This window comes from Tinamus guttatus, unplaced genomic scaffold (genome assembly GCF_059628265.1).
Source record: "Tinamus guttatus ecotype Peru unplaced genomic scaffold, ASM5962826v1 Tinamus_guttatus_pri_ptg000213l, whole genome shotgun sequence".
Classification (NCBI taxonomy): domain Eukaryota; kingdom Metazoa; phylum Chordata; class Aves; order Tinamiformes; family Tinamidae; genus Tinamus; species Tinamus guttatus.
Window position 1 is genome coordinate 9763083 of NW_028288747.1, and position 24092 is coordinate 9787174.

Below are 24092 nucleotides of genomic sequence, written 5' to 3' on the forward strand. Positions count from 1 at the left end.
CCTTTATTTGCAGGTTGTGTTTTCTTCTAATGAAGACTTGGAAGTTGGAGACCAGCAAACTAGCCTTATTTCAACTACAGAAGAAGTGATTCAAGAAGAGGAAGTGGCTGTAGAAGACAATACCAGTGAACAACAATTTGGAGTTTTTAAAGACTTTGACTTTTTAGATGTTGAATTGGAAGATGCAGAGGTGAGACCTTGGGATTTCTTCTGTGTACTTCCATTTGAGAATGTTCTAAAAATTAGGTTATGTTGGTGCAACTCAAAGGAATTGGCAGCTTTTCTAACTAACCCTGTGGAGAAGAATTTATAACCTGGCTGAAGTTAACTTGCATGAAAAAAAATCCTTATCAAAACCTTTCAGTGTTAAAGATAAGTTATTTTAAACGGTTGGGTTTTTTTTTTGAGTCAGGAACTTAATCTGAAAGTGAAGTAATATCATATAAGCCAGTGGCAGGATGACCCTCTGGGTACACTGTAATAGAAAGGCTAATTATAGAACAAGACTTTAAGAAAATGGCATAATTTGTATTCGTGATATGTTTCTACATTTCTAAAACATGAATAGTTATCAAATCTGTGGTATACTATCTCATTATATTAGATTATTTCACTCAGTCATCATAATTGCTTGCACTGTAACTTTTGCATTATATCTAGTTATCTAGTTTGTTGTAGTTGTTACATTTCCGCTGCTTCCCTTCTTGTCAAATAAAAGGGGAGGGAAAAAAACCTAAGTATCGAGAAATATTAAGTATTCCATTAACAATTGCCAAAGAGGCTTTAGACTGGAATTTGAGAGAATTTAAGAATATGACTGAGGAGAAGCAGGAAAGCTGAATACTCAATAGTTTCTTTCATTTTTTTGCTTGTATACACAATATGTTGACTTGAGACCTTTGTTGGTCATGAGTCAGCAAACTACCCAAAAGAGTGTCAGCCTACCTAACCTCTGAAATCTTTCTCCTCCTGCTGATTTATCTGGCTCTTTTTACAGAATCTTGCTTTCTTCCATAATACTTCAGTTTTCTCTCCCTTGCTTCATGCTTGCTGTGTATTGCTTCACTAGTGCTAATATTTACATCTTCTAAGAAAATTACAGGCGCATTTTGGTGTATTGCATACATGTGACTTCACCCTAAACAGATTCAATTTCCTATGTTAAATGTAAGTAGACATACAGTTCAGAATTATCAAGACTCAGTAGAAAAGCATTATTTTAATATCCAGGTGGGACTTTACAGGTAGAATGCCAAAAGCTGAAAACTTCGCCAAACTTAAGTTAGTTTTTTACCTTCATTTGCCTTATTATTTTAATAACATGTCAGAATGAAGACAATTTCTTGCCTATATGCAACATGAAGTGCTAAACTTGCAAAATAACAAGACCACAGAATGTACAAATATAGGGCATGACTTAAATTGTGCTCTTAATGTAAATATCTAGCTTTTCAAAAATATAGAATATTCTTTGTTGCTAATTGTTAAGTGCTAGCACTATGAACTGTGGCCTTTAAATTAAAATCTGAGTAATATTCATATTAAACTTAAGTACTGTAAATGCTTTTGGCCCGCAGAAGAAGTAGTTCTTCGTTTTTTCTCTTTTCTGGAGCAGAACAAATCCCTTAGAGGGAAGAGAAGCCACAAAGCTTTGCTTGCTTTGCATATTTAAAGCATAAGGTTAACCTCTTAAGTCACTTCAGGACACACTTTTTAGGAGCAGTTTTGGAACCCAGTACTTGCAAGTTTGGGCCTAGATGTGATGTTGCAGTAGCTGGCCGTACACTGGCGAAGTGCTTGGATTCGATTTTCATTCTTACTGGATGTATTGTTGAAAGCTGGCAAAGTACTTCAAAGACTGTTGTTGTACTCAGGAATTTACAAATGGTGACTTAAGACACAGATTTCACTTGGCTTCCAACCATTTATCATACTAAGTGTTCCAGCACTGGTGTGTGAAAGCAGAGAGGATCCAGTTGTTGATATGTAGCATAATTTTCATAAAACTGACACATAATACCTGATAGTAGAACAGTAAATGAAGACATCAGTCTTTCTGCAGCCTGAATAAAATTAATGATGATGATGCATTCCCATTTGGATGTGGTCACTTGAGATTCCTGTATGTTAGCTGAAGAATTTCACTGATGTTTGTTAAAACAGTTGCTTTCTGTGTTCCACTAAAAAAAATTGTACCATAAGCATGCTGGCTTTGGTGTTTTGTCATCAGTTTTATTTATTTATTTTAAATAATTGATCTCTCATGAGTAAATTAAAGTATATTAAACATTAGCTTTTTTGACTAAAGCTTTTTTTCAGAGCTTGAATCAGTCTTTTACTGCTGGCAAATCCTATGTAATAAAACATTTTTCCCTGGATCTAGAGTATTTTTAAGTGTTTGTCCTCGTTCTTTCTAATTATATGTGTTTTCCTTTTTGCTAACCAGGAGCTGCAGGTAAGTTGCAGCCTGGTGCCATGGCTTGTTCATCTGTTGTTGTCTGTGGTGTGTTTGTATTTCTAGACAAATATATAAAAATTATACTTTAAGATTACATAGACTATATATTGAGTTACTTCCCAAGAAGATAATCAAAAGAATTATACTTCATTTGCCATATATTTTGTCTAAAAACATAATTTAACAAGGTATTGAAATTTTATTAAAATTAAAGGGCTGATTGAAACTCTGCTCATAATGCATTTGGCACTTGTCTTCTCTGTTGCATTTTTGTATTAATTTTATTGCGTTTCAATTCATACGTATATATGTGTGTAAACTTCTTTGCTTGCAGGGTGAAAGCATGGACAACTTCAACTGGGGCGTTCGCAGGCGCTCTCTGGACAGCATTGACAAAGGAGACACCCCGTCCCTGCAGGAGTGTCAGTACTCTGGCAGCACTCCCAGCTTGAACCTCACTAACCAGGAAGATACTGATGAGTCTTCAGAAGAAGAAGCAGCACTAACTGCAAGTCAGATACTCTCTCGTTCACAGATGGTAAGTCATTTCCCTGCAAAAGGATCGGAGAATTTAACTTCCACCTGCATTTTTAATGGCTAGGGATGGCTTGCACTATCATCCAGAGGAACAGAGGCTTTGAAGAAAACTAATGTGGTTACGCTTCTTTTTTTCAGTCACATCAATGAAGGGAAAAAATTACCCTACCAGAAATACATAATAAATATACTTCTAGTACAATGTTCATCTTCTTTGAATATTGTATTAAAATTGGAATACTTGCTATTTTTGCTTAAATATAAACATAAAATAGCATGTATGCATATAAAGTATGTGTCTTTCTGGATTCTTAGCTTCAAAAAAAACCTAAAATAGTGAAGGCCTGAACAGTAAGTGATCTCCATGGGAGCCTTGGTTGTTTTTTACCGTTGAAATTGCCAAATTTTATTTTGAAGCATTTATACATATGAATGAGGAAAATTTTACAAAAGTTGCCTATTCAGAAGTCTCCTGATATTACAAAAATTGAATTAGGAAAAAAGTGACTAAGGGAAGGAGATGGGAAGCAATAGAGATAGTATGCTTCTATTAAGACTTGAAGCAAAGTTTGTGTTAACATTGCCCAGAAGAAAGAGCTGTGTTGTTCAGTGTTTCTAGCTGAGCATTTCTGCTAGTGCCAAGACCTATTAAAAAAAGAGAGAATATCCCTGTACACCAGACATAACCTCAAATGTTGAAGAGAAATGTTACAGAAATGGATTGCGTTGCTTGTAATGAGTCTAGTATAAAGTTGTTAAACTTGATATGTAAATAAATTCAAATGTTAATTCAGTCTTTCTAAAACTAATGTATTTTTCTCTATAATTTATACGTTCAGTGAACTATTATGAGTATCACATTTCTTTATTTTCTGCCTTAGTTAAACAACGATTCTGCCATAGATGAAACTATATCCGATCATACTGGTTTATCACTTCAATCTCAAGATTCCACTAGCAGTGTGGGGACAGAAGAGGTGCTTCAAATCAGAACTGAAACCCCAAGTTTGGAGGCTTCTCCTCTAGATAACTCTAGCAACCAGCTGCCTGAGGTGGGGAGAAATGTGGGCTGGTGCATGGCTGATTTGGGCTCCTTCTAGTGTTTTGTAGCAGCTTTTACTTTCTTTTCGTCTGAATTTTCATCTGTTACACTGATTATTTGATTTGCTTTTAATATTTCTAACCTGTTGAAGTGTTCTTACAGAATGTTCCCTCAGAATGAAAACTGTTTGTGTTGGACTGAGGGAACTCACTACAGGTTAAAAATATTCCTGAAGGGCTGATAATGAGCATTTTGTGGTGCAGAATGAAATAGGCTAATATTCAAGATACTTTTCCTTGATACAGTTAAAATCCTTCCTGAGCAATGTTTTCTTTCAAGTACTTTTTTATTTCCTTTTTTGCTTTCTTTGGGTTAATGTGATTGGTGCTATGTGGGAATAAAACCTCAGGCCAGCTGTGTTAGCAGTTGGTTCAATCAAATAATCCCTTAAAAAGGACCACAGAAGCTAGTGTATATTTTTTTGGAAAGGCCTGTGTGGAGTGAGACAGATTTCAAGCTAATGGGCGCCTGAAAATCTGTGAGTACTTGAATTTCTTGAATAATATTTTTTAAATCCTCGAATAATTTAAAATCACAAAGACTAATTTAAAATGAAAGTTATAATCTGTTATGTTCCTACAGTATTTAACAGTTGCAGATAAAAACATGTTGGTTTTTTTTCTCTTGAATTCAGAGTGACTTGTTGCTTGTTTTAGGAGAACTTTTTATCCCGTCTTTGTTGTGTGCTCCTGGTAAAGTCTCAGCGATAACTCCTTTTTTTGCATTTTCTTATTTCTTTCGAGACTGCCTTTGTACTCTAGATTCACTGTCCTTCTGCAGCTTCCTTTATGAGATCACTATACTTCTCATAACCCAAGTGAAAACATTCACCAAAATACTCTAGTATTTTAATACGAATCTTGAACAGAACATGGGGTTTAAACTGGGCTGTAAAACAATTTTGTGATTCAGCAGCATCCCGTAAAACGCATTATACCAGAGGCAAGAGCTGATAGTTGAATGAGGTTTTTCTCTGTCTGCAGAATGAAAAGACTATGTTGCCACTACACTTAAAAGTCAGTGTATTTTTTTTAAATAAATTAATGGAAATGGGTGAATTGCCTTTGTGGTGCAGAGTTGCAGTGGACTATAGCTTAAGACTGTATTGTAGTTTAGTTACATTATTAGTGCTTGTCCTTGTGCTGAATGATAAAAGTATAACTGGGTATTTTTAAACAGCTGTTTATAGATCTCTTAACTGATAAGAGTACATAAGGCCCTGCAGTAAAAGTAATAAAGAATGCTTGATTTACAGGAAGGCAGTCCAGCAGTAAGGGATGAACAGGTTAGCACTGCTAGTGAAGACACAGGGTCATATGCACTTCAAGAACAACAAGACCCTCTGATCTGTCACGAGTCTCTTGAGTTGGAAGAGGCTCCAGAAATGGCAGAGCCAGCAGCTCCTGAGAGCTACTGTGAATCTGTCTGTGAAGAGGACGTCACTCTTGCTTTGAAAGAGCTGGATGAGAGATGTGAAGAAGAAGAAGCTGACTTCTCTGGTTTGTCGAGGTAAGATTCACATCAGCTCTAACTACACAAATTGCATGTTAGCTATGCGTCAGTCTAACCAAGTAGGCTTTCTCTTGGTGTGTTTCTTAATCTAACAATATAGATCTCCAAAATAATATTTGCAGGTCCCAAATAATATTTGATTAGTTTTGCCTACTGACAAAATAAGCTCAGTACTTGCTCAGTACTAGTTTGTGGAATAGGGAAAACAGCTGTGCAGGAAAAGATGAGAATCCTTGAGTAAAAGAAACCTGGCACATCCCTACACCATCAGTAGGATAGACATCCAAAAAGAAGTTAGAGGGAATTCTGGAGCACTTCCTTGCAGCCACCAGACGCAAGCAGTATAATGTGAAGTGGCCTTTGAACTGTTGTGAATTATGACAGAAAGTATTTTTGGCACCCAGATAGCCCAGGAGAGGGGAAATGATGCTCTCTTCTCTGATCAAAACTGCTGTACAGGATCTGTCTGAATTTGTCCAAGATCTATTTTTATTGTTCAGGTTGAGCAGTCTCTGATATACTTCTAAGACACTTTAAGTTAAACATGTTTTCTTTTTTGAATATGGGAAGAAAACAATAACTAGAGAGAGCCAAAGACCTAGCTCGTCTTGGCTGGTTGAGTCGAATTCAAAATGCAACCCTAAGTTCTTCGAAGATAGCATTTAAGAGGAAGGGAGAACAATAATAACAGTGAAACATTTGTTCCAAATAGCATGATTGTTCATAGGCTTGCTCATAATTAAAATTTGCTCAGAAATTCAGACTGAATAATACAGGAAGATCAGTGTATATTCTATCAGAGAGATCGTTTAAGGAACCTTTTACAGAAAGGAGTTGGAGATAAACAAGCAGGTATGGATGGAGATTTTGAAAAGGAGAAGGTTTGACTGGAGCAGGAATGAGGAAGTTGAATCTTATAATCCTATATAAAATGTACTGTAATGTGCTCTGCAAGAAATAAAGGCTGGTACCAATTAATAGTGGTTTTTTTTTTCCTATCATGCAACCAAAATCCATTACACCGTTATTTACACTAAGCAAAGAAACAAAAAAGTTCTATAGCTCTCTGAGAGTGTTATAGGTAATATGCAAAAAGGTTTGTGTCCTAGATTTTATGGGCACTATGTTAATAGATGTACCCCCAAACCAGCATCCCCAGGACAGCGGTATGAGTGACTCTGTCTGATACATGTAAGTCTTGTTTGAGGTATGCTTAATGTCTCTGTGGGTGAGAAGTGGTTGTTACAGAGAAAAACAATATGCGTTTAAAAATACTTTAATAATTATCTATAATTATCTATACTTAGAACATCAACCATCGTGCTTTTGCTGTACAAGCATTTAAAAGAAGAATTGTCCAAAAATGTATCATTGCTTGTTACAGAGAAAACTTTAACAAGTTAATGAAGGTAAAGGAGTAGTATTGATGAATGTTATTTGAACAAAGGCCTATAAAATTGATTTTCCATAAAAATGAAAGTGCTGCAATCTATCTTCATTCACTTATGGCTATTAATTAGGAGAGTTTTAAAATATTGTTGTACTATAAAAGAGTACTTACCTTTCTTGTAAGGAATGATGGAATTTGTTACTCACATTGATATGAGTGAATTGTGTGTTTAGATTCAAAGAATAGAACTTAATTCAGTTATCTGAGGCAATAAAAATATCTATTTCTGCATGGTGTGCCTATATAATATTTTATATAGGTCTATGTGTGTGTATGTGTGTGTAACATGCAGATGGTGCTTTGTACACATGTATAAAAATAACATATTTAAAAAAACTTTGGAGACATTTGAGGTTATGAGTAACTTTTTATATTGTAGGAGCAAGTCTTGCATTTTATTACCCTTTTCTTGGTTCATCATTAGTTTAGTTGATTATCTATTTTGCAAAACACATTTCAATCCGATTTCTTTATTTTTTGTTACCAAAACTTTATTTTTCTTAAATTTTTTTTTTCCTGTTAAGCTAATTTCTGTTGCTTCTAACTTCCAGCCAAGATGAGGAAGAGCAGGATGGTTTCGCAGAAGTACAGGCCTCGCCGCCTCCTTCCCCCTTTCTTTCTGCCATACTGGCCGCGTTCCAGCCGGCGCCATGCGACGACGAGGAGGAGGCCTGGCGCTGCCACGTCAACCAGATGCTGTCAGATACGGACGGCTCTTGTGCTGTCTACACCTTTCATGTTTTCTCAAGGTTGTTTCAGGTCAGTGAGCTGCCAATGACTGTTTTTCTGAAATACCCTGCTTTTTAAAGATATTCTTACTCTCTATAAATGCAAAATCTCTAAGATTATGGGAGCAGGAGTCCTCTGAAAGTAAACCAGAAGCAAGGAAATGAACAAAAAGTTGTTGAAGAACCTTATATCATCGTACATAAATTTTTCACAGGATATCTGCTGTGTTGCTACATTGTCTAGAGGAGAGTCTGCTCAGAAAATGAATTAGCTATTCACTATTTCCTGCTTCTAAGTTCAGGTTGCTCCTCTCCTTTTATTTTTTGAACGTCACCCAAACTCAGAGCTGATTACACAATTAATGATTTCTCCTGGGCTTTTTGTGGGATTCATTTTTACTGGATTGCAGCATGACAAATGTTAATGAATATCTCTTGCTTCTCTTTGTGAGAAGGAGTTTTTTTTTCTGCAGAGAAGGAATTGAAACTCCAGGAGATCCATTAAAACCAGAAGTTACAAATGGCTCTCTTGATTTATATTTACCTCAGGGATCTGGTATCCAGCATGGAATACCTGTAGCTTGTGTTTTCTCACTCATTCCACCTTATATATAGGGGATATAGTGTGTATGTTTAGCCTTTTTTATTTTCAAAGTGGTACCACTCAGACATACATTATTCTTTATAATTTCTTATGAGATGGGAGAAGTACAATCATTCAGTTTTCTATACAGGCAGCCTGCTTCAGAAAGGGACAGAGAGGCAGGTGAGCAATAGCAGATTCAGTGCTACAGACTCCAAACCTTCCGACTCCAATCCTTTCTATTCCTCCACTGTTAATTTTGCCTGGTGTTTCATAGACCCAATATAAATTTCACCTCAGTGAAAGACTCAATTCATGTTCTGCCAGACTGTCACACATCTAACCCATACGTATGCGAAGATTTAGGGTTAGTACCGTGAAGTAGCTGATGTGTGAAAAATCAATACCTTAGATTGTCCACAGAATAGCTTGTCTATGCACCTAACCCTTTTATTGTCCTTAAGGTAAGTATTTTGCCACCGTTCAGTGAATTCCTGTTGCTGCGAATCTTTATCTTTCTGCTTTTTTATTCTATAGATAACATTCTAAGATTATATAGCAATGTAAAGTGTAGCATTAGATTAAGCATTCAGCCTTCACAATCAACCATGGTATATAAACAGGTATTTGAAGAAGGTGAAAAAACCCTGCAGTTGGTAGCTCTGGAGGCAAATTGTCTCACAGTGTCTGACTTGTTAAAATTTGAACGTATAATTCTCTGCAGTACAAACAACGAACAAATGGAACTGCTGTCTATATGGCATCAAGTTATGCAGCCATTAGGATATCCTGATGCTAAAGGCTGAGAAAGGAATAACTCTCCATACTTACGTGTTTTGTTTTGCTGTTGTTATTGTTCTTTTCTGAAATAGCTTTTTGTAAATGTTCATAATAAAATATGTGTTAATTTGTGTTGCTGTAATTTAATGGCAGAAGTATATGCAGTCATGATTATAGGTTGCCAAGAAATCCTTAATGTGAAAGGAGGGGTTATAATATAAAATATTTCTGATTTTTTGCATTTTAGACCATTCAAAGAAAGTTTGTGGCTATAACGAATGATTCAGTCAGCTTTCTTGGTGAGAGTCTACAGCGAATTGGAACAAAATTTAAAAGCTCATTGGAAGTTATGATGTTATGTTCAGAATGTCCAACAGTCTTTGTGGATGCAGAAACGGTAAAAATCTCATTAATTTAGTCCTGAAACATTGGTTTAGTTAAACATTTTATGCAAAATACAAGAAAATATATGACCATCTATAAGCAAAGTGGAGGAAAATTTTCAAGTGTCTGAATAAAATATGTTAGTTATATTTTTGTCTATTAAAAGGTTGCTAACTTATCACTAACTGAAACATTATCTAAATTATTTTTTATTTAAAAAGTTAGGCTAGTGCCTATCAAAACACACAAAACCAAAGCTAGGTGATCCTTTTCCATGGGATAGATACCTACCCTGTGAATCTCCATCCTGATTATGCAGTGTGTGTTCAACAGCTAAGCAAATGCATGAAAGAAATAGCCCTGAATAGACTTTTGTATGGGCAGAACCACATGTTTGCGGAGGTGAAGAAAGCACTCGAATAAATGCATCACTTGTCCTGCTTTGCCTTTCCAGCAAATGCTGGAAGCATGGTTCAGATAGATGGATCTTTGGTCTGGCCCAGTGTGAGACTGGTCTTCCAACTTGGCAACTTTGCACCATGTTACTAAGAGGCAGCTCCGCTCTTCATGTGCTCACTTTGGAATATAGGAACTAAACAATCTTGAAATGGCTCTTGAATTTCAAGAGCTTTTAATTTAACTTACACCACTTTAAAAGCAGCATAAACCAACTAGAAAGAGAAATTTGCTTGGGAATAAGAAGCTGCAAGAAGAGTTACGCCAGTGTAGTGGGACCACTGTGTGCACTGTGCAGCTAGAACACCAAGCATACGTGTGTATGTATACAAACACCCCCACAAACACACACTGCATGCATAACTGCAGTTATACTGGCAAATATGTTGTAGATATATCTTTCCTTTACAGATGATTTAATTGACACAGACCTACTTGTTTATCAGATTAGTTTTCATTAAGTAAGAATGGGTAACCTGGAATGGTGCACAAACCTTTAGTTTTCTGGCGCTTACTCAGGGCTATCTGCATTAGGATGAAAATAAGATTTTTTTACATGCCTGTCCAGTTTGGGCCAACAAACTAATCTAAATGAAAAACTTTGAAATGTTGGATTTTTTCTTCTATTTTTCTTTTTTTTTCTATTTTTTCTTCTATTTTTCTTTTTTCTTCTTTTTTTCTTTTGCTGGGTATTAGATTTACTGAGATGAAGTAATTGGTTCCTGAAGTAGTGGGTCCCCAAGGGAAAGAGGAATTTTGAAAATATGTTTTTGAGAAAGTTCATTAATGTTAGAGTATTCTTTAAATATCCCAGAGCTCCTGCTTCAGCAGGTCCTCGCTCTTTAAGACCATCTCATTCAGATACTCACTAGGTGCTGCCCTGCTTGCTTTGAAACCAAAACTGTAGGAGCTGCTACAGTTGCAAGCACTAGTGTAAACTTAGTGGCATCATAAATGGTATATACACAGATAGTTTGCATGGGGTCCTTTTTCTCCCCAAATGTGGTATAAAATTTCATCTAATAATTTATTTACATAACAGACGATAAGGATTATAATCCTATTTAATTATATCTGACTGTAGAGGTAACTGCTTTTATCTTTCAGCTGATGTCTTGCGGCCTGCTAGAAACATTGAAATTCAGTGTTCTAGAGCTCCAGGAACACCTGGATACCTATAATGTCAAGAGAGAAGCAGCAGAACAGGTGAGTCTGATTTATATTTTCAAACATAAATATTAGAACTTATCAAGAAAATATTAAAGGTCTTTATCTCTCAACACAGACATCTATTGTCTATTTTTTTGAGCAAAACTGAGGCTCAGAGGGGCTAACTGATGGGCCTCAGGGTCGGGCAGAAAGATTGATTGAGGCAGAATAGAGTGGAACCCAGATTTGTATGTATCCTATCAGCATGGATTAACCCACACAGTATAGAGAAATTCTCCTAATAAAATTTCCCTCTTGTTTAGCCTGCAGTTTATCATAGCAATAAGAAATGATACCTCTTGGTGGATTTTTCAATGTTCTAAGTTAAAACTGTATCCCTTTTAGATGGCTATGAATTCATTTAATTGTATTTTCAACTAATTTTGTTCTGCCATGTGCCATAGATATATAAATCCATGCTGGATATCATGAGTTTGTTTGCATTTTATCTCACAAAAAAATCTGGATATGACTTCTCTGGCTTCTGTCATTATATCACAGCGCAAGAACACATATTTTTTTCTTGTGAAGCTGTCAAAAGGGTGCCCAAGAACATGTTTATGTGGTCAGCCTGTCGTCCTCTACAGTATTTATGAGTGATAGCAGCAGGAATAAGGTTTCGCAGGGTCAGGGGGGGAATTGTTCTGAAGTAACAGTTGGCTAGTTCTTATTTTTATTCAATCATTTATAAAGAGAAAAAAGCAGCACCAAGGAAGAGGAAATTTATAGCTTAGAAATTTATAGCTTATATTATTCTAAATTTTTAAAACAAAAATCTATTTCTTCAGCTTTTAGTTCTTTTTCTTCTTATTCTTCCCCTTGGCCCATTATACAGTATATGTAAATTAAGAATCTTTCAAAGCTAATTCTAAGATATTTCTCATGTATTTATCCTATTAAACAGAATAGAAGGAAGGATGGAGAGAGACTCCCTCAGGTCAAATCTGGATTTCTGTCATTTCAACAGAAAAATTTGATGACAATTTTGTCACATATCCTGTTTAATCTGAAGGAAGTATTTAGGCAAAGCATGTAACAAGATTCCTCCACCACCTCGCCCTTCTCATAGAAGCAAGAAGAGACCAGACTAATCTGTTTGGGGTGTGGTCTGTGCATTGACTCGCTTTAATTAAAGTTGTTATTTAAAACCTATCTTGCTACCAGTGCTGTGTGGCGTTCCCATTCCTATGAAGCAGAATTTAAACTGGAAAGAGGCTTGGGCAGCAGTTGCTTGACACTCTCAGCTGTGGCTTGAGATAAGAAAGAGAAAGGAAGGCACCTACATTACAGGAGGGTTTTGACATCTGCATTGTGGGGGCAGTATGTGAAACCCCTGTATGCTGTGAGTAACAGTAAGGACAGACTTGCCCAGCTTATGCTTTCAGTAAGGAGATATCTTGGAAAAAATAACTCAATGTAAAGCAAACATATAAAGGAGATTATTTTGTCACACAACCTATTCCTTTTCCCAAAGAGTAACTCTGGATCCTTTCTGCAGTGCCGAATATATATTCTGTGCCATTTTTTAGCAAATTTTATCACCATTTTGGAGTTACTAATCTGTTCTCTTCCATTAAAGCTGCATTTGATTTCATACAGAAGCAAAGATACCAAAGCAGATAAATGTAATAGAAAATAAAAGGTTATATGTATATCATGTAAAATTATAGGTCTAAAGAAAATTCTATACCCTTTCTAAGACTGGTGCTGAGATTTAAAAATATCTTAAAACAGCAGTGTGTGAAAATAAATACAAGCTTCCCAATTTCAGATGCTTTTAGTCCTCTTGCAAACATATTCCATTATTACTGATGAATGCTGTCAGATGAGAAGAAAAATGTTTGCAGTGTACATTGGTCTCCATGTCACTAATTGGAACTGACAGCCGAGTGTTTAGAGAATTCCATTTCTCCTCTCGATAAGCACAGAGGCCTAGTTAATTCACTAAGTAACCTTTATTAAATTGAGCAGATGGGAAATCGCATTTTTCTTTTTCTTGCATCAGACAAAGGTTAGAAAAAGGTCACTAAGGTTTCCCATGAGATTCATGATATAAAGCACACAGTATGCTAAATTGTACTGCCTGGGATGTATAGAGGCTGTGCTTCATTTCAGAAGATAACCTGCACTTACCTCAACGCGGTGCGTTCCGGTTTGCCACGCTCAGATCTGCGCAGTGTTGCTGCTGTTGGTTGCACGTTGGGCAGAAGAGCGTGCTGGGCACCCTGTAGATGAGGTGACCAGATTGTACTATACGACAAAACCATGTTAAATTCAGTCCTCCTGTACATTTGCAAGGTTATTTAAAACTAGGAAAAAGAGATTGTGTTGTGAAATCCATAGATTTGGTGTGTGGTGTAGGACCTGGAGGCGAGGGGCAGCCGTGTGATTGCACTGGGTGACGTGGGAGCGCTGCACTGCCCTGGCCAGCGGGAGCCACGCGCGAGGCCAGCTCCTGCTGCAGAGGTTACCTCAAATTTCCATGTAGTCACGCAGGACAACCGCATTTCCTGCTGCTGCTGCAGTACTCCCAGGAAATGTAGCAGGATTACTCTTTACTCTGTAATTTGAATTAATGCTGAGACGCTGAGGAATAGGCAGGTGTGAATCTTGTGGTGTAAGTAAAGAGAAAACATCAACTCATTCAACGAAGGTGCTTTTTCTGTCGCCCCCACAACGCGTTTCCATCTAACACTGCCCCTGTTCAGTATCTACACCAAAGTGCACTGTCCTATGTGGGCAGCCAAGGCTGCACGAAATTCCTAACAGATGGGGTGCCCTAAGCACCGCCAGGAGGTGCCATCAGAGTGGCAGTCGTTAGTGGGAACAATACTGGTAAGAAACTGATAAGAAATCAGTTATTTACTTAATCTGAAAATGTGCAAGATGCTATGAAGTATCTGGAGCAATTTAATCACTTTTCACTTTGCTCTCTCTCAAAAGGTTCAATCTTGTTTACATTTGTTTTGCAGTGGCTAGATGACTGCAAGAGAACATTTGGTACTGATGATGGCATTCATGGCACTAACACAGATGCTCAGGTAGGTGCATCTCATTTATGAGCCTCTGGATATGAGATTTGAAAACATAGAATTGTTGCACAAAACCAGCAATATTAGAAAAGAGATTAAAAAGGTATAACAGGCTTTTCATTTCAGTTATCGTGATATCTTTTGGAAACTGTGACTCTGATATACTGTGACTCTTAATACAAAGGGCTTCTTCTAATAAAGGTTGGCAGCCAGACTTGGGGTCTGAGCTTAATAACACTGAGCAGATAAGCAGAGTAGATATCATCTGTGTATTAGCAAGGCTGCTGCCATTTCTAGAAGGAAAAAGATGGACATTCTGCTTATTTGCTCAGATAAGCTGTCTAGCCAAAAGCCTCTACTGGATTTAGTGTAATTAGTACCATATAAATATACATGACCTTTCTGGAGCCATTATCTGGGTGGGAAGGAGTAGAGAGCGATGTAGCAGTATGGCAGAAATCTCATGAAAAACTTCTGTCAAATATAATCAAACACATAATCCAATATAATCAAACATATAATCAAACAGCTGTCTGTGCTAGCTAAATATTTTGTATGTATTTGCATGACAGTCATCCTTGTTTAAGTATTGCTAATTGCTGTAGCAAGCTTCTTCCCTGGGGGGACAAGGATTTTTTTTTTTTTTTTTTTAAGCAATAGGTGCTTAGGATTTTTCTGTAGAAAGAAAACACAAATCCCAGCCGTATCCATAGCTGATACAGAGATGTAAACCTTACCATATAGAGTACTGTACTACGAACAGTGAAAGATGTGAGACAGCAGAATCACAGATAGCAAACCAGAGTGCCTTTTCCCAATGACATTTTGAGAAGAGCATTTAAAAAGAAAAAAAAAAAAGCTGTATCAGTGAATAGATTAGACCTTGATACTACTACATATCTCCAAAATATTGAAGGTGTATTGTGTTAAATAGAAGAGACCTGAGTCCTGAGCATCAAAGAAACACATCCCAAACCCAAACTGAAAAGGGGAGAATTTTATTCCTTTTATTCAGTCTGACTTTACTGATTGATCCACTTGGTCATGCTTCTACTTGGTGAAAGTGTTCAGTTCATGTATTTGTCTGTGTTCACAATGTTGTTTATATACACCGAGAAAGCCCTGTAACATAACCGTGAAGGTAAATACCCCTATTCCCATAACACAGCTAGATAAACAGAGAAATGAAGGGAGCTCCACGTTCAGCCTTTCACTTAACTGGCAGACACAGAGCGAGGCTGGCGGAGGAGAACGCAGGATCCAGGCAGTTCCTCTTACTCCTCCACAGCTCTGCGGGGTTTGAGGATCTCCTCTGTAAAGGAGTTAGGATGTGACCTGTGCACATTGGTTATTTGAGAGGACCTGCTTTGACTTTGGTCTGCAAAGCCGTCCAGCACTGGCAAATATTTCTTAATGTGACCCATGTGTTGCAGATGCAGTTAAAATCATTCCAGTGTATCCTATCTATGCATTCAGGAAGCGCTGTGGTTATCCTGCTTCACAAATAGACATATTTTACAGAAACTCTGAATTTATTTGTAGAGGGTTATAGTGATTTACAGAAGAACTAGAAGTTACCAAGTATAAGATCATTAGAAATGAAGTGTGGAGCTGATAAGCTATCCAGTCAACCAATTAATGCTAACATTTTCTAAGTGGTGTTTTGCTCAGAAAAAAAAATGGGCTCCTCCATTCAACAGATATTCTTCATTCACTAACAGAAATAAGATTTTCATACTAATTTTTTGCCTTGTGGTCAATACAGCTAAGGAAGAGCAAGTTTCTATTCTGGCTCGTGCATCACCAGCAGGCTTGCAAGTAAATCTAATTGTTGGATTTTTTACTGTTAGTGATAACATGCAAGCCTGCAGGAATGCGTCTGGCCTCTCTGGCTGGGCTGTGTTTGTGCACAGCACTGGGAGTTAGAAAAAGCTGCTCATTTGTAAAGTGAGCAAATCTGATGTGAAAGTCGCTGAAGATGCACAAAACCATTTTTAAAGAAAAATCTTTCTTGAATATTTGGAATAACTATCCTAAAAGTGTGATTCCCCCCTTTTTTTCCTTGTAGTAATAATGAGATTTGGGTTAAAGAACACTGGGACTCACATCCTCTGCTTTTCCTCAAAGTCTTGGCTCAGTGCTCCATTGAAATTTGCCATAAAATTCTTGTTGACTTTGGCAGTTCAAGATATTATCTCTCTGAAATGTTCTGTGCATCAGACGTAACTACTTATTTGATGGTTGTGCTCTGCATATGATAGCAAAATTACATGTTGTTTATAGTCCATTAAGCACACAGCCTGTAACTATGAGCTTGATAAACCTTAATTGCTTTTATCTGTTGTAATCAAACATTGATATGACATTCTTCATATACTTATCTTGTCTTCTGTACTCGTGTGACTGCCATGAGTACACTCAGCACTACAAACACAAAAGTTAACTCCCCGCCCCAAGCCTAAGGAATATGTTTTCTGGCATTTTCTCTTCCTGCCCTTCTCTCCTAAACATACTACATCTCAAATGCAAAAAATTTAAAAACTATAACCCGTTTTTGACTAAAACTACAATAGTACAGAATAATTAAGAGGCATTGTACAGATGTTCAGACTTAACCATTATTTATTTATTTATTTTATTTCTTAAGCTTGCCTACCTTCAAGAGTGTGTAATTGAGAATTCCTACTGACTAGGAAGGGTTGTAAGGTGAACTATGTTACTCGAGCTGAGGGACAGCAAAGCTCACGTAATCTGTGGTTGGTTATGGCAGAGTAATTTCACCTCAAATCCAATCTGTTGCTTGTTTCCATTCTTTGGAGCATGTTACTTGTATTTCTTACTCCATTTTACCTGGGACATCTTTTACTCTAATTAAAATGATTTCCGACACTAATTCTTGGTCTTTTTTTCTTCCTTCTTATTTTTGTGACCTGCTCATCTGCTTGCTTAGCAAATGGAAATTCTAGCAGTAAGTGATGGTTCTTAATTTACAGAATACTTAACCATGCTAGTCAACACCTGGTCTCCATCTGTCTCTTGTCCATTTATGACAAAATGATGTCTTGTGATAGACTATTACAACAATACTGTGTGCTTCAGTTTTGCATAATCTAACCCATTAAACTGTTGGTACTTGTAGAAAACAGAATACTGTAGTTAGAAGTTAATAAAAGATTATTCCATTGCCATTAGCTTTTATGTCTGTATGTAAAGCAGTATTAACATTGTCTCCACTTTGACTAGTTTTATATGCATAAAAATGCAAGCAAGACATTTCATAAGCTAATATTACTGTTTCATTCCTTTAAAAATATATCATGGTATTTTCTAGAAGAAAAATCACAACTTTCATTATTCTTATGCATTCTTACAGAATTATTCTCCTCTATCAGATAGTTACAAGCAAAAGGCCAGGTTATATATACTGGGCTTACATGTTTGTATTAATAATTAGGAAAGATTCTATACTTATACACCTCAATTGTTGATGTTTGGTATCAGATAATGAATTTAAAACTAAAATATGAACAATAAGAATAAGCGATCTTATAGTCTTCCTTAGAACATGACATTTTAAAATGTCACTTGAATCTTTTTTTTTTCCCTTGCTGGAAATGTAACTTCTTATTAAAAGTAAACATTTAACCTATAAGAGCATCAGGCTGCTTATAAATCAAGAGCTATTAGAAGCCCTCATAAGCTTTTCCATAGCTTTTTGCTATATTAACTTGTAAACCTTTTTGGTATTTTTATCAGTAAGCAAATAACTACTATTAATTTTGCACATTCTATACAAATTGTCTGTAATTTGTTTTCTCTGGTCATGGATATTAGATGTTTTGCATTTCCTGAACATAATGTTGCTTTTTGCATTTGCAGGAGCTGGAGCTGTGTCGGAGGCTGTACAAGTTGCACTTTCAGTTGCTGCTTCTGTTTCAAGCCTATTGCAAACTTATCAGCCAAGTTAACACAATCAGAAAAGAAGCTGAGGTAAAGGAAATTATGCCATTTAGCTACTTAGAGTTGACATTTTAAAGCTAAACAATTTAAAATACATTTTGCTAACATTTTAGTCAGTGGGACATCTTTTTAGAACCTGAAGGAGCGTACTGCCTGTTTTTTGTAGCCAATTAATAAAAGATTTAAGTAGAACTTGCAAGAATTTTCTCAGACATCTAATTAGCTATGTTGATTCTTGTAGTACTTGAAAGCTTTTAAATAGACAGCAATGCAGGAGTCCAGTGATGAGAATTTTAAATATTGCAGCAGGACTCTTGGTGTGTTCTAATCAAGCTACAATCAAGGTGCATCAAGTCTGATCAGTCAGCAGAGTTCTGTGATTAATCCCCTTTCCATCTCCACAGTGCTTCCTATTATGAACAAACTTACTACAAAATGATTATACAATTATAAATCATTTCAGCCACCATTCAACTGCAGTGCAACCTTAGCCCGATTTAAGTGCAGTTTGTAATGCACCTGGACATTATTAGGGGAAAAAAAAAAGTGTCATTCAGCTATGCACACATAACACATATGTCAGTATATTCTGCTGGGTTACTATACCCATGTTCCAGATTTTTTCTTCATATTTAGACTGTACTTGTCGTAGCACCATTTTTGTTTTACTTTCCTAAGTGTTTAACTCTCCTTGTAAATTTTGACTGCAAGTGATATGGGGAGAATAGAATTACATTTTTCTGAAGCAGATTTTAAAAGAGTTGACTAGGATGGACTGAGTGAAACTTACCTGAGGAATGCCCAAATACCCAGTGTATACATACATTAAAGACCCCCCTTAAACTGTCTGTGTACTCATGCTGAAGCATGAACCTGGATGTGCTTTTTCTATGTCTCATGATTGTGGAAAGAAGGAAAAATGTGCTAACTGTCTGTAACTGCTAAAAGTTACTTTGGCCAAAGCTGTGTTTAACTAGAGAAGCTCACTCTTACTACTTGCTTTAGGTTATAAATATGTCTGAAGAACTTGCTGTTTTGGAGAATTGTCTGAAAGAAGCTGAGTCTGCCTCTGACAGCGGTATTGAAGAAATCGAGATTGCAGAGGCTTCCCAAGCCAGCACAGAAACAGCCATTCACTCCCTCATTGAAACCCTGAGAAGCAAAGAGTTCGTGTCAGCTGTAGCTCAGGTCAAGGCTTTCAGGTAAATGTGTACGGATTATGCTTTCACTAAGGGGGCTTCTTAATTTAAAGGTAGGCATGAGTCTTTTTTTTTTTTTTTTTTTTTGAACTCTCTCTAGATGCCCTTATTAAAAAGGACAACCTTGGTTGCTTCATCACTGCTCTTCCATTTACTTTTTACAATTTAAAAAACACAATTCCAGTAATGCGTGGTTTTTATCTTTGAGAAAATGATACTGTTAACTATCAGGACTCTACAGAAGAAAAGCTTTTCTGACATTTTTTTCTATCTTCTGTTCAAACGTCTGTTTAAAAAACATTAAGAAAAAAGTATTTAAATGAAAATTCTGTGCCTTACAGGTCTATTTGGCCCAACGACATCTTTGGCAGTTCCGAAGACGACCCAATTCAAACCCTGCTGCACATATATTTCCGTCATCAGACGCTCGGTCAGACTGGGAGCTTTGCCATAGTAGGCTCCAACCAGGATATGTCTGAGGTCAGCTCAAAACTGATGGAACTTAACCTAGAAATCCGAGAGTCTCTACGCATGGTGCAATCCTATCAGCTTCTAGGGAAGATCAAACCAGGAGTAAATCTTGTGAGCACTGGATTCTGAGGAGCTGTCACGTAGAGAAGAACCCGCTGAAGACGCTTCAGACTATTATTGAGCACCTTTTGTTTTGTTTTTTTAAGAGATGGGGAGAGAGGAGACCCTCTAGTGACCCCACTGACCAACTCACGGTTTCATCACAGCAAGAAATTATTTAATCAGAAGCCAGAGATCTGAAAATTGACGTTAACCATCTTACTTGACTGCTCTTTCTACACAGTAGCTGTACAGGCAGTAGTATTTCTCTTTTTTTATTCGAATATAAGAACTACACAAAAGGAAAAGGGCTTAAACATAATGCATATATTTGCATTATTTTCTGTTGTAACAGCACTGTAAATGGTGTTTGCAGTAACAGCCTCTAAAGGTTGAATCAATATAAAGCAGGTGAGATGAGGCTAAAATCAAGGCTGCTTTATTTTGGCTGAAGACCTGCAAGGCTTCCTGGCTTTCCAGCAGTAGTAAATATAATCAACTAATACCTAATGAGACACTTTGAAATGTCATGAAGAATGGGTGGTCAAACATGAATAGAATGGCTTATGACTGCGAAAACCATTGACTTCTCAATGTTTTATTTGCTTTCTTTTGTCTGTAATGAGGAAATGATGTATGTGAGTTAGAATGTATGTCTATGTGACAGTTGCTTTTTGATGGTATGGGTGATTGTTAAATAAGGTCTCAGAGCATGCTTAAAAGAGCTGCAAGATTATTTTTGAAGAAATTTTATTTTATTAGATCTAATCCTCATAGTGTGTAAATGTTAGGACATTTAATAATATTTTAAACTGGGATTTCCCAGTGTTTCTAAAAGAAATAATATATCTGTTAACTTTATTGGAATGCTGCTCAGTTCTCTGATCAGTGCATATGTTACAAATATTGATAACGACTAACCAAAAAGTAGCTGCCTGCAGAGACTTTAAAATGTATATTAAAGATGTATGCTGCCCATCAGCAATTCTCATTAGAAGAAAGAAGTTAACTTATTTTATTCTGTATATATTCTAGAAACTGTATAGTGCAAAACCAGTATTTTTCTTGTACATTTGTGCAATGCACTGTTATGAGGGTAGGTGTACAAAGCTATGAGGGAAGGGGGAAGCTCCCTGGTGGTAGTCACGTGCATGACTTGCAACCCGAGTAGTCTGCAGGGCTCAGACCAAGAGTTTGAGGCACAACCGTGCGTCTTCAGGACTCCAGCCTAAGGAAGTGGGACTATATAAGAAAAATGACTACCAAAACATGCAAACAGGCAATATACTCATAGCTCAGTGTCAAAGTCTGTAGCATAAAAATGAACTGGATTCTGTTGAAACCAATAACATTTTGTATTTAAAAAAAAAAAAAGGCAAAGAAAAAATAGAATGTAGTCCCATGACTCCTGTGATTTGAAAGGAACACCCAGTATTTTTATATACATCTCTTACCCACTGTGATTTTTTAAATGGGCTCTAATTCCAGAGTTTAGAATGTAGAACTGAAATTCTTAGCTCTGCCTTTTGGGGGGAATTGGACCCCCCTAGAAATGTAATTATGCTGAAATGCATTAATTGAAGGCACTGTGCACGCTGTTGGACTGCTGACAGTAGTTATGTTATCTTAACAAGCTCTGTAACTGGTCAAGGCACATCCATAATCACTGTATTTTTTTTCCTGACCCTGATAAAATTGAATTATTTTGATGGTTTGTGGTACTGTAGATGGTGTTCTTAATTATTTAATAAGTATTTACAGGGGATAAGTAGTTTTATTTAGTGGTGCATTACATTTTTTATTTACATCATCTTTTATCAGCTTTTTTTTTTTTTAAAAAAAAGACATTGTATCTATTTTGTCTATTTTACAAGCCACAAATACATATATATATATATATATATATAGTGTATTTTAAGTGTTTAAATAATTGAGTCAGCTAAGCACTGACAATATTAGACTTCCAGATCTTAATGGATGGCAAGTTTTTTTTTTTTCTATATCCTGGCAAATCTATATTTTTCCTATATCCTGGCATTTTCCTAGACATCTTCCTCACCTAGCCTCTTTGACAGGAAAGCATTAAGCCAGTTTGGCTGCAATTCTTTTTGCTGATTTGGCCTTTATCCGCTTCTCAAAGTGACACACAAGCTGTTGGCTGACAGGTACCTGTCAAACCTAAAGCTATGGTAAAGGGTATGTCTAAAGACAACTGCAAATCCGACCTGCTGTGTACTGCATACATACTGACTGAGCTAACCTTAAAAATATATATACCTAAAACACCCAAAGCTGCTTCAAAAACCCGAAACAACTTCCCTAGACAGCAGTAGAGGGCAGGTTCACGCGGTGCCTGGCAGGAGGACAGCGGGAGGCTGCTCCGTTCTGCCTTGCGCAGCCACACGCGCCCCGGTGACGCTGAGGCTGGGACCTCCTGCGCACACTGCCAAGGACGTGACCCAGAGGTGAAGTGGAAAAGGATACGGGATCGTCCTTCAGCATCAAGCAGGAGGTGTCTGGAATACGTAAGCAGAGGACGGGGAGAGCTCCTGCACTGGGGACCGCAGAGCCCTGTTCCATTCCTGCGGCCGAGACCGCAGAGCTGCTCCAGGAGAGAAACTCCTCACAGGACAGCACCACCTTCCCTCAGCAGCCCCTTCCAGATCCACTCCCATGGCACCTCCAGCCTTTATCCTCATCCTGAACCATTGCTGCAGCCAGTGCTGGGGCTGTGATGCCCATTTCTGCCCTCCACGAGAAGCCCCTTGCAGGGCAGCACACCCCTCCCCTGGGCAGACCCACTCCAGGAACACCTCCACGCTTCTGCTTTCTCCCCACCTCTCAGCTATTCTCCTACCCCACTGCTGTTTCTTAGGACTGCTGGGATCGAGAGGACAATTATTGCCCCCAACAGGAGCTCGCCTCAGGAGAGGGCTCGGGCAGCACCCACCTTCTTTGGCTGCCCCTTTGCAGACCAGTCCAGCAGCATCTCCAGGTTTTTTCTCAAATCTAACCCAAACCATGCTCAGGCCAATGCTAGGACTGCGACCTACCCAGGAGAAAGGCCTCACAGGACACTAGCAGTCTGTGGCAGCTCCTGAAGGACTTGCTCCAGCAGCACCTCCAGGCTTTCTTCTGTCCTTAACCAATTCCTCAGGCCAATGCTGGGTCCGTGACCCCTCGTTAGCATCCCAGAGGTGACACTCCTCACAGGACAGCTCTCACCACAGCATGCGCCTTCCTTTGGCAGCCCCTTCCCACACAGGCTCCAGCAGCAGCTCCCGGCTTTCTCAACACTAAACTTCACCTTAGCCCTAAACCATTTCACAGGCCAATGCTAGGACTGTGGACTCAAAGCTCTAGATGAGGAAAAAAAGTGTGCCCCTGGGCCACCCAGCTAGCACTGCCCAGGGAAGGGTTTAGGGTTCAGAGAGAGGCTGGAGACACCACGGCTGTGGGTGTGGGAAGGGGCTGCCACAGGAAGGCGCATGGTGCCGGGGGCCCTGCTCATGGGGAATGTCTTGTGTGAGGCGGGGTGCTTATTCCCAGCCTTGGCCCAAAACATAGGTTAGGTGAGCAGAAAAGCCCAGAGGAGGTTCCCCTGCAGTGGGCCAGCACAGGGCCTGCTGAAGGAAGCCGTGTGCTGCCTAGGGACTCATCCTTGACGAGCTGAATATTGCTGCAACCGCACTCGCCCTGTCCCTGCCTCAGGAGTGTTGCGGGAGCTGGAGAAGGCAGCTATTTAAGCCTTAATCAACTGCTTAAACTTTGGTCAGCTAGGTCCCTTTCTTGCTGCTGTGATAGACACATGGAACAAAAGCAGCAGTTGCTTTGATGACAGTTGGTGTTTGGATAGTTGAACTACATACCTGGAGGACCACTCTAAGATGCCGTAAATGTCACTGCAGGATATTGCCAATATAACTGCCTGAGGATCAGTGCAGTCACAGAGTATCACCCCCAAAGCATTGCTTCAGGGCTATCTGCACCAAAACAAAACAGTCAACTGCACTTATTTTTTACTAGTTGCCACAGGACCTCACACTTTGATTGCAAAACCTGAGTCCTTAAGCTCATTACCAAAGTGAGCAAACTAACCTCAGCTGTTTCAGAAGACCATGAATTTTCAAAT

The 24092-nt window shown here is 38.0% G+C and overlaps 1 protein-coding gene across 8 annotated transcripts in view; it reads left to right on the forward strand.

The window, feature by feature from the left end:
* FRYL (FRY like transcription coactivator) overlaps positions 1 to 21816 on the forward strand; it is a 128784-nt gene extending 106968 nt beyond the window's left edge. For 6 of the 8 annotated variants that reach the window (XM_088524726.1, XM_088524728.1, XM_088524722.1 and 3 more), the window contains 12 exons: positions 14 to 190; positions 2793 to 2996; positions 3877 to 4047; positions 5353 to 5606; positions 7611 to 7818; positions 9398 to 9547; positions 11098 to 11196; positions 14172 to 14240; positions 17182 to 17199; positions 18111 to 18221; positions 19197 to 19393; positions 19732 to 21816. In XM_088524726.1, coding sequence (XP_088380852.1) covers positions 14 to 190; positions 2793 to 2996; positions 3877 to 4047; positions 5353 to 5606; positions 7611 to 7818; positions 9398 to 9547; positions 11098 to 11196; positions 14172 to 14240; positions 17182 to 17199; positions 18111 to 18221; positions 19197 to 19393; positions 19732 to 19990 — 1917 coding nt within the window. In that variant the 3' untranslated portion in view covers positions 19991 to 21816. The remainder of the gene's footprint in view (positions 1 to 13; positions 191 to 2792; positions 2997 to 3876; positions 4048 to 5352; positions 5607 to 7610; positions 7819 to 9397; positions 9548 to 11097; positions 11197 to 14171; positions 14241 to 17181; positions 17200 to 18110; positions 18222 to 19196; positions 19394 to 19731) is intronic. The other 2 variants (XM_088524723.1, XM_088524725.1) reach the window with 1 other exon arrangement.
* Positions 21817 to 24092: the final 2276 nt, after the last annotated feature.